This window comes from Stenella coeruleoalba (assembly GCF_951394435.1).
Source record: "Stenella coeruleoalba genome assembly, chromosome: 14".
In the NCBI taxonomy this organism is placed as follows: Eukaryota; Metazoa; Chordata; class Mammalia; order Artiodactyla; family Delphinidae; genus Stenella; species Stenella coeruleoalba.
The window spans coordinates 4819730-4831454 of NC_137160.1; the positions used below are offsets into that span (position 1 = coordinate 4819730).

The 11725-nt window shown below is 36.8% G+C and overlaps 1 protein-coding gene across 1 annotated transcript; it reads right to left on the minus strand.

Annotated features, from left to right (window-relative positions):
• Positions 1–430: 430 nt before the first annotated feature.
• Positions 431–11167, minus strand: LOC307197488 (uncharacterized protein C18orf63-like). Its single transcript, XM_079943409.1, has 4 exons — positions 10955–11167; positions 2272–3270; positions 1992–2081; positions 431–549 (listed from the first exon to the last, which is right to left on the minus strand). Exons 1-3 carry the CDS (start codon positions 11144–11146, stop codon positions 2025–2027), a joined length of 1248 nt encoding a protein of 415 aa, XP_079799535.1. The 5' UTR covers positions 11147–11167; the 3' UTR covers positions 431–549; positions 1992–2024.
• Positions 11168–11725: the final 558 nt, after the last annotated feature.

Sequence of the window (11725 nt, forward strand, 5' to 3'; positions counted from 1 at the left end):
AATATGCTATACCTTATCTGTAAGAAATATACACTAAAGTATTTATGGGTAAAACTATATGACATATTGAATTTGCTTTAAAATAGTATAGGAAAAAAAGTGTATCTGTGAGAAATAGATGAAACAGAGTGGCAAAATATTAATAATTGTTGAAGCAGGGTGATAGGTACTGAGAGGTTTTTTATACTATGTATATTGTGTGGTTTGTAAATTTCAACAGTAAAAATAATGAATTCAAATACATTTCAATAATAAAAACACAAAATAAAGATATTTCCAACTAACAAAACTACTATATAACTGGCATTTTGCAAAGAACTGTACTAGACTAATTACATGACGTTGTTATAGTGAAAGGTTGCAAACAACTTAAATGTCAATCAGTAGGGATAGTTAAATATAGGATATCCACATTGCAATGGAACACTATCCAACCAACTATGAAGAAACCTGCTGAGTGATAAAAGAGTTTCCACGGCAGCGTATGGAGCCTCATTCCATGTTCACAGGAGTGCATGTGTGTCCATCCACTGTTCAGAGTGGTTATCTCTGCAAAGAGGAATTGCAGGTGGTTTTTTGTTTTTTTACTTTTTTCCTGAAACTGTTTTGTATTATTTAACAATTTTACAGGGGTATATATTAATTTTATATTTTGGGGAAATTCTTTTCTATTATGATATCCTATGATTTTTCTCATTATGTTATTCTTTCTAGCTGATGGACAGATGTTTTAATTGTTAAAAACTGTGTTAGGTCTTAAGTAATTCAAAGTGGGAAAGTGCTATACTTCTAAAACAATATGAGATCTAGAGTAGATTTCATTTATTTTTAAAAATGAAAATAAAAAATTTTAAGGCATTCTAGCTAGCACATACATTTTTTCCTCAACCACCTACTGACTGCATATAGTAAGCCATCAAAAACTACATGAAACTTAACATTATACAATATATGAAAATAGATTTAAGTATCTTTTGGTAATTCAAATCAGGCTGAAAACTCTTTTAATTATAGAAAGAAACAGCATTTGGAAAACAAAATAAGAAAATGCTTTGTAGTTTGTTCATAATAAATTTGAATTGAAAATATTCCAACAGTTCTATGCAAAAAAGTATTTGTGGGTATTTTAGTAATATGTTTGTTAGATTAAACAGATGGCAGAATGGAATAAAATGCAATTTCCAGATGCATGGTTTTGTGATTTCAGTGCTGTGGACTCAGCCTTATCAGCTAAATCTCAAGTTTAACTTTAGCGAGCACTGCAAAATTTTTTGGAGTTAACTTGAACTTAATGATTAATTTTTGAAACATTATTTAAGGTTAATCATCTTGGGTAAGAGTCCAAAAGGTAGGTGTTCTCTAATGGCTATGAAATCTTGTATCTTTAGTTAGTCTGCACCGCGCCTTGTTCTTAGTCTGCAAAGACCCCAGAACAGAGTGGGTGGGAGCCAGTGATGGGACCTCTCTCTACCTCATCCCTCTTTAGGGGCCTTTACAACACATTACAGTTGCTGTGTACAGTCCTTAGTCAAGGATTGTACTGTCCCCACCATTTACTATTTCCTTGCTGATTTTAAGGCTTCAAGGAATTAAAAGTAGCTCCTTTGGTACATAAACTTGGTAATTCCAATTTTGTTAATGTAATAAAAAATAAATCAGGGATTTCCCTGGTGGTACACTGTTTAAGAATACACCTGCCAATGCAGGGGACAAGGGTTTGATCCCTTGTCTGGGAAGATCCCACATGCGGCGGAGCAACTAAGCCCGCGAGCCACAACTACTGAGCCCGCACGCAACAACTACTTAAGCCTGCTCGCCTAGAGCCCGTGCTCTGCAATAAGAGAAGCCACCGCAATGAGAAGCCCGCGCACCACAACGAAGAGTAGCCCCCGCTCACCGCAACTAGAGAAAGCCTGCGCGCAGCAACGAAGACCCAACGCAGCCAAATAATAATCAATCATCAACCAATCAGAAGATATCACCTAAGTTACCTGGTAGATATTTCCTTCTTTCACATCCATGTCCTAAGCTTTACGAAAGATGAGAGATTTCTTATGTTTTGATTTGTCCAAGTTATGTATCTGTAACCAGATAGAAGAATCACATTTTGTTATAAATTAACTGTACATACTTGCAGTTGTGTTAGATACTCTGTTTCTTCCTGTGTTTCTAGATGATCTTGGGCAAATCATTTAAATCTTTATTTAGGGGTTTTAAAGGTCTATCACATGGTCAATATCCCCAGATTAAAATTGTTTTTAGGTTTTTTACCTGGTTGTTAGAAGAACTGGATTGTCTGTAATGGATAGTATTGGAGTGAGGCTTCTTTGAAGTTTCTGAAGAGTCCTGACATAATTTCCTTTTAGACTTCAGGGCTGTTCTGTCTACTATTAACCGGTGGTCACTTACATCAGCTTCTTTAGTTTGATCAACTGATTGTTGCTGCAGCAGCTGGGAATCTTCCGTTTCTGTGTCTGACTCAAAAATGTGTGGTGGTCTTTTCACTTTTAGTGACTCGTGGCCTTTCCCTAAAATTTGTGTTATGTATTTGCTTGTCAAATTTTCTTTTTCATTCACTTGGAAGTCAACAGCACTTTTTATTACACCTAACTTGTTATTTGACATCTGAAATACTGAACTATTAGGTAGTTGTTTAATTTCACTTAAACTCATGACCGATAATTTTCCACTAGAAGGGGGATTTTCTGTCATATTTTCAAAGGACTCAGTGTTTTTTTCTTGCAGAGATCTAGAAGTCTTCATCTGAATGCTGCGATTAGATCTTTTTTTAATAGCTGGATCTAAATTCAGTTTATCATCCTGGATCACACTAGTTTTAAGTGAAAGCAACTTAGATTCTGTAACAACATGTTTTCTTTTCAGGTTGTCAGGTTCTAAGATATTTTTGTTCATCTGTAATTGTCGATTTTTGAAAACTGGTATGAATTTAGGGGCAATATTATGTTGGGAGCTAAAATCTGCGTCTTGAACTTGAGTACTTCCTCTGTTGAGCTTTGGTACTTCCAGATGTACTTGTGCTGCCTTGTCAGGCAGGGATTTCTTTCTGCTCTGAACAGATTCTGGCTGGAGGTGCAGAGTTGAGGACACATAGGGCTTCGGCTGGCTGACCGAAAGCTCCACCTTGCGGTCTGTGGCTACTGAATGAAGTGGAATACTTTGAGCCTGGGCAGGTCTTGTGGAAGGGGCCTGAGCCAGAGAGGACCTGAACTTTTGTTTAGTGGTTAGATTAGGCGGCTTGACTTTCTTTTCCTGAAAGGATAAAGATTAGGAAATTTCAAAAATGTAATAATGTCCTTAATGGAAAAGAAATGATATAAGATATCATCAAAATAAGGATAAAAAGTAACACTACAATACATAGAACAGGTAAAGAAAAACAAACAAATGAGCCTTAGTGAGGACATGTGTATATTTCTTATAATTTGTATCCTTCTTTAGATACCATCCTTTCAAGGTAATATTTTAAGATGAAGTTATATTCTAAATTGTATATAAATCAACTATAAAAACTATACCCTTAGCTGCTACCATCGTCGTCCAAATGTGCTCGTTCTGCTCTCTCTCTCAGAATGTCTTTCCCTCTTCTCTCCATTTTTTCCCTCTCAACTTCCCAAGGATCTTCTATCAGTTACTATTTGTCACCAAAAAAATAGGACAAGGTAATGCTCTTATCTTTTAGTGTGCATGTTCAGTCTCCCTAAGTAGATACTAGATTCTTTGAGGGTAGGAACTATGAGTTACTTATTCTTACATCCTTTACATGCTTAAATCTTTCACACAGTTACTAACAAAACATTTACTCAGAAATTAAATTAATGGAGGAGGTGGTTGCATCTACACTACGCCTTTCAGAACAAGTAGGATTTTGAGTATAGGGCAGTGACTGTGTCTTAATCATTTTGCAATCTTATTGCCTACTAGAGTGCCTGGTATCTGGAAGCAATTCAGCAAGTACTTGTCAAACTGACTTGTCAGATACATCAAAGAGAAACAAGTGTTCATAGTCTTCTTAAAAAATTGTTGTAGAAAAATATAAAGCATGAAATATACCATTTTATCCATTGTTAAGCATACAATTCAGTGGCATTAAGTACATTCCCCACTGTACTTCTGTTGTGTAATCATCACTATTTCCAAAACTTTATCTTTATACCAAACAGGAACTTCATAGTCTTTAAGCAATAACTTGTTTCCTTCTCCTCACAGCTCTGGTTACCACCATTCTCCTTTCTGTCACTATGAATTTGCCCACTCTAAGTATTCCATGTAAGTGGAATCACAATATTTGTCTCTTTGTGTCTGGCTTATTTCATTCAGCTTTTCAAAGTTCATCCATGTTGTAGCACATGTCAGAATTTCATTCATTTTTATGGCTGAATAATATTCCATTGTATGTATATACCACATTTTGTTTATCTATTCATCTGTTGCTGGGAAGTGCTTGTAGTCTTTTAAAATACATACCTATTAAGTCTTAGTGTCTGTAAAAGAGAGACATGTGACAATAATCGGAAACACTGAACACAGAGTTCTTTTCTCACCCTCTGACATAAAAAACACATAGATTCACACCTTGAAATAAAATTAAAAAAAACAATCTGGAACAATATTCAAACCAGAACAATTGGTTTTTCTCTCCCTTACTGGAGATTCAGTTGTTGAATATAGTTGGGAGGACAGTAGGACAGAATTTTAGGAGATAAGAGTTGTGAACAGGCAGAGGAAAAGTGAGTGAGTGATCCACTTACTTATTAGGCAAATCATACCAAAACTTAGTGGCTTTAAACAAAAATAATTATGTTTTATCTTTAATGATTCTGGGATTTTTTTAAAAAAATTTATTTATTTTTTGATTCTGGGATTTGACATGGTTTAGCTAAGAGGCTCTCAGGCAGTTGTGGTTAGATGACTCTGGGGCTGGAATCACTTCCTCACATGTGTGATGATCGACACTGGTTGTCATTTGGAATACCTACAGGTAGCCTCTTCATGTAGACTGGGATCCCTCACATGTGGCATAGCAACTGTCCCAAGAGACAGGAAGAAACTGTTTTTCTTTTAATGACCTAGTCTTGGAAGTCATGTAGCATCACTTCTATCACAGGCCTGCCCAGATCCAAAAGGAGGGGACATAGACCCCATACTACAATAGAAGAGTTGTCACTGGTCAGAAGGGCATGTGGCTGGGTGACCTTGTAGCCACCTTGAAAAATGGAGTAGAATGTCAGAGAGCAGTTGGTCTCTTACCAACTTCAAGCCTCTGACATCATAGTACAGGTGATCTACAAAAGGGCTGGTGCACTTGGCAATGGAGATGCATACAAACTCGACGCAGGATTTAGAGAGCTGAAGGAGGAGATGTGGTCAGGGTAGATGGAGCTATGGCCCAACTTCTGCTCCACATCAACAAGCTGCCATAGCTTATCCCCATGAGGCTGAGTTGCAACACTGGCCTCACACAGACTTTCTCTGTGTGAACGTAGCTCTTGCTTCGCCTCCACCTTCCCAATCACGTGCCACCCTAAGCCAGAACAATGTAGGAAGGAATTCAAGGACACATACCTACAGCGTACTCAGGTTGACATAATACAAAGTCACCACAGAGAATAACGCTCCTTCTCCCACCACGGCTATTCGTGGGAGAAGTGGGAAGTCCCCAATAAAGTCCTGGGTAAGGTTTGGGTGATGCTCAAAGTAGGTGACTGGGTTCACTTTTGTCTGTAGATTTCTCAAGCTGGAGTCTTATTCATGTCAGTGAGGCAAGAAGACGCCCCTCTTTACTTCCTCATAATTTGCAGAGGGCACAGAAGAGGAACTAGCCAGCTTTCATGACCCTGAGTGAAGTGATGCAGAAGCTAACTGAGGAATGGTTTATAATGCCAGGAGATTGCTAGGCTGAGTGAAAAAGCACGCATCAAGAAGGGGTTTGTATTGTTTGATAGGGCTGCTATAACAAAGCCACCACAAACTGGGTGGCTTAAACAACAGACATGTATTGCCTCAAAGTTCTGGAGGTGAGAAGTCCAAAATAAAGGTGCTGGCAGAATTTGGGCCATGAGAAAAGGATGTGATCTAGGCCTCTTCCCTCAATTTGGAGATGGCCATTTCGTATTCACATGGCATTCTCCCTGCAAATGAGTCTGTGTCCAAATTTCCCTTTTATATAAGAACACCAGTCACACTGGATTAGGGGCCCACATATGCCAGTATCTCATCATTTCTGTAACAGCCCTATTTCAAACAAGGTCACGTCCTGAGGTACTGCTGGTTAGGACTTCCAACATGTCAATTTTTTTGTGGGGGGGAGGGGTGCACAATTCTACCCATAACAGGGTTTGACATGTAGCGCTAGAGAAATTCAAGAGGGGATACAGCTGTTCTTCTGAAGACCATCTGTACAAAGGAGCTAGAAGAACACCTTGTACACCATCTTTGTCAAGATACCATATGAGACCAGCAACATCAGACTAATGCAAGTCAAGAAGTTAATGCCTGCCCTCTCCCCTCCACTACTCAGCTGTGACTGTGTGATGGACGTGACGGATACGGTGGACTGGTGTTCAATACCCATTCCACCCTCCTTCTAGCATTCCTTCTAGAGCCTGGAAATCTAAAATGAACATTTTCTCCTTTGCAGCTAGGGTTCAGGATGTGATTTAGGATCAACCAGTCAGATGCACTCATATAATATTTGGAAGAAAGAAGTGAGGTAAAGCCATACTTCTGTAGTTTCTGCTGAAAAGTTTACTTATGAATGCCTTTGGTTTTTCAGTTGCAGAGTTAGCAGAAGCCCAAGTGTCCACTCACCAGCTTTGCAGGTGTCTGGAACAGAGCTTAGGGCATTCATTCTCCTGATGTGGACCATTTGAGGCAAACACACCAAATGCCCTCACCCTATGTAGGCTTTCCCCTGTACGTAGATGCTATCACGGGGAGAATGATTCTTAAATTTGAATGAAATTCTACCTCAAAAAGATGTTTTGTCATAAGCGGCTGAATCATCTTAAAATGGCTAGACTGAATTTTTTCCATTTGATGAAAAACAGGTCAAGAACTAAGTTGAAATCAATTGTAGAAAATCAAAGAACGTTTTTAGACCCTTGGTTTTCATAAACCGTAGTAACTGTTAAACAATATACCTACTACTTGAGATACCAAAAGAAAAACTCATTCTAGGCAGATTCATATAAGAATAGATTATCTGTATTTTGATATAAAACTTATCTAGAATATGTGTCTGAAACATTTATATTCACACCCAGTTTCATCCTCATCTGTCTCTCAGGAATATATATCTGGTGGAAATAATTTCCAGGAGCTTGTTTTGCTCCCTAGCCTGTCAATGTATTATTTACTCATTCTTTCAATTTCTAAAATATAGTAAACAGCCCAAAGGGGGAAACCTCTTCTAGGTTTACATTCAAAATTTTAAAAAGACTACAAAAAGGGCCAATGTAAACAGCAGATGAAATCATAAGTAATTCACAGAACTTAAAATACTTAAATTGTCAACAAACCAAAGCTTTGTGAGGTCATAACCTAACAAAAAAACATATGCTTTACCACATTATTACCATTATTCTGCCAGGTGTCAGTGTGGCTTAGTTGACTTTTAATTTCTAGAACTTTACGTATAATTTATATAACTTTGTACATTAACATAAAATTATAGGGAAACCAAAAGCTTTAACTTATATTTAGATATGAATGGACATCTAATGGAGGCCTAGAATTAAGGAAATTGTTAAATGAAGCTTGAGGACTGATCAAAATGATGGATCAAACGTGTTTTTTCTATTAAAATTTGGTTCTGTGTCTTGTACCACCTGAGTGTTTCTTGATTAAAGTCCAACCAGGATTCAGTTAAGCTTAGGATTTAAGTACAGGTTTGGAGGAAATATGGCGCTTGGAACAATGTGTTAAATTTAAAGACATGACACAACAAGGAAGCCATCATTCAAATGCACAATATGGGACATTTTCCAGGTAAATGATCCAGTTTTCCCAGCAAATAACTGGCATAAATAAAAAGGAGGGAAGTTTGGAATGTTATTCAATAAAAGAGATCTAAGAGATAGAACAACCAAATTATGTGGACCTTGCTTGGATTCTGACTTAAACGAAACCTCTAAAATAAATCTTTGAAATAAATAGGGAATTGCAGTATGAACTGGTATTAGGTAATATTAATCAATTATTATTACATAATATTTTTAAAAAGCTCTTATCAGAAAAAGACACATACTAAAGTCTTTACAGATTAAAATAACAGCATATCTTGGATTTGATTTAAAATACTACAGTTTACCCCCACCCCAAAAATCCATCAAGGAGGAGCCAGATGATAGGCATACAAGAGTTCGTTATACTATAGTAATTTCTTTTATGTATCTTGGAGAATTCTGGTAAGTTAAAAAAAAAAGCTAGTTTGGCTAAGCACTCCTACTAATTTACTTTTTTAAGTCAGTTGAGTTTTATCAAGTAGTTTGATCAATTTGTTTTTCATTTTTTTAATTTATTCTTTTTAGTACTTAGAGCTAACAAGGTTGTAACAATAATAGGAACTAACATGTACTGAGAGCTCAAGTACAAGGAACTGTTCCAAATAGGATTATCTAATCCAAAAACAAAACACAAAAAACCCTATGAAGTACTGGGAAGGAAATGGTGATGTGCTGCCCAGATCCCCTTTAAGAAAGGGCTGCTGCCCCGCTGCCAGGGTACTGTCAGCAAACCACCTTTGGCAGTCAGCCCCTGCAGAGACTGCCTCAGTTATGGAGACCCACCTCACCCTAGAACCTGCCTGTCTCCAGGTGGCCCAAATCCAACGACAGATGGAAGAGGTATAAAGGCCTGGCTATTTTGGCCAATGCAGAACCACTGTGATGGGCCGTTTTAGCCCCTGTGCTCCTCAGAAGGTTGGCCATGGCTATCTGGCACCTGCTTTGCTTTTGACTTCTCCCTTTACCCATTCTTCTTCCTTCCCTGCTGTCTGTAGGTGTTGATTCCAAGGGCACTTCTCGATAAGCATCACACGCACTGGACTCCATTTCAGAGTAGGCCTCCTAGAGAGCCCAATTTGTGACAGGTGCTATTACTACCACTGCTACTATGCCCCATTTTACAACTGGAGAAACTGAGGCACAGGGAGATTAAATAACTTGCCCAAGATTATACAAGTAGTAAGGAGTTCAAACCTAGGCAGCCTGTCTCTAGAGTCTGGCTCTTAACCACAAATCTAAACGTTTTCCAATTTTAGAACTAAGAATCCATTCTTTGGGTTTCAGTTTTAATTTTGCAATGTATTTAACTGTGTGGCTTTGGTTAAATTACTTGAATGCTGTGAGCTTCAAGTTTCTTCTTCTGCAAAACTGAGAAAACAATTTTTTACCCCAAGAGTCTATTTTGATGATTAAGTGAGAAGGCACAGAGAAGGCACTCCATAAAACTGAGGAGAAATTCTTATTGTCAATGTACCAATTGTCAGAAGCAATATAAAGACCAGAATTTCCAAGTAAGTGTTATTTTACATTTAAGAAGCAAATTTTCACAAATATATTGTCTGGACTCACCACTTTCAAAACAGATGTAGGCTGGAAATATAAGGTATTCAATAAATATATTCAATAAAAATGCATGATGTAATGACATATCTTCTAAATTCCTCAGATTTGGACTTGGCCAACAACTAAACTTTTTAAAATGTTATGTCAGGGCAAAATTTTAAGATTCATAAAGATCATAAAGATGTCAATTGGTATTTGTCCACGCACACTCCCTTCTAAGGAAATGGCCTTGCCTTATAGCACTTGATATCTTGGCTGTTATGTTTTTATAGCATTTATATGAGGTGTTAGCCCCTAACCCAAGGATACCAGATCCACAGGCTGGCTAGTGACAGATGGTGTGACCTGGCTAGAAAAGATAAAAGGGATCTATCAAATACTGGCTCTGGTGAATTTTACTCGAGGATTATAAAGAGAATGAAGCAAGCAGTATGGCAGCAAAAGCTGAAAAAAATGCCATGAGGCATAGTGTTTGAGCCGTAGCAAGTCAACACCACATGAAAGCCTAAATCACTGGAGCAGTGGAAGCTACAATAAAACAAGACGCTAGTATTATAAGTCAAGAAAGGAGACTCAGAAGACACAGAAATATTCAAATAATTCATATTACATTCCAAACTGTTCAAATTATTCAAACCTCCATCTTTCCTTTTGATGAAAACACACATATTTGTCATTTAAAAGAAAGATCATTGTTGAAAAATTTAAATTGAATTTCCACTTGTTCTTCAAAAACTTCCCCTTTAATTTTGTTTCCTTTTGACAAAGAAATCTTATTCTATTGAGTGTGAAGATAGGCCATCATATTTTCTTCATCAATATTGCTTAATTGCTACTTATTCTTTTTTTCATAAATAAGATTTCACTTAGCATATCATCTTACAATGAAAATGCTACCATAATTCAATTTTTATAAATGGAATTATTCAAAGGCTTTTTCAATCAATCAGACTCAAATGACCTTAGTGGCAGAATTTCAAAGAAAACTTGGATTTGTATGAGGCAAATGTTTCCAAACTATCCTATACGATCATTTATTCATTTATTCTTTGAAAAAACATTTAATGAACACCTATTAAGTACCAGGAACTTGGAATAAGATGAATACGCTCTTTGCCCTCTAGGAAGTCATGTTAAATTAGAAGAAATAGAACAGTAAACAACTACTACCATAATACCAAGTTAAATACAATAATAATATTAATAATGACAATAACAAATGGTTAAGTACAACAATGACAAATAGTATTAGGGAAACACTGAACTGAGAGAAAAGACTTATAGCACAGTGGATAGGTAGTCCATCACTGAAGGCAAAAGGTGCATAGCATGTCTTAGAGAACTTGGTAGGATATGAAATCTCTTACCTGCAGATACAGTTTAGTTAGTTCTTGTGTGTAGTACAACGGTTTAGTTGTCATCTTTATGGGAAATCCACATATATGGGGCAGCTTAGATTTTAAATCTGAAAGAAAACTTTTCAACACACTTTCCATATCTACCCTTGGAAAGAACTGTATGGGCTGACTTCTGATGCAACTGAGAGGGTATCTGAACATTGTTAAAGAACAGTGGGAAATTTTCTGTAGATAGAAGACAGCATTTTTTAATGGAAGTAAAACGGTCTTAAAAGGCACACAACTAAATCCTAAATATTTTATGTATTGCTTATTCCATATTATCCAAAGCTATAGAGAACGTTTACTCACAGGAATCTTAACTGCTTAAATTTTAACACTCACAATAAAGACAACTCACAGTACCCTTACTATATGGCTTTCTACACAGACTGGCAAACTAAGATTTATTAAAAAAAATGACTTATAAAAAAGATACTATGACCTTTATAGATTATAATAATAAGTGTTTATAGTAAACAATAAACAGGTTGCATCTCCAAGAGCAGTAAAAATTCAGTACAGAGAAACAACATGTATAGAGTGTACTCAAGCTCTACAAGCAGTTCTTTGAGAAAAGCAGTTACTTTTTCTGATGAAAAATATTCTGAAGACTTGGAATAATGTCTTAGCATCTAATGAAGGGGAAAAATTGATACCTGTCAACCTCAGTTTTATATTAAGATTTGGGTTAGGAAATGCAGAATACAGAAAGAGAACATTAGGCTCCTCCCTCTTCCA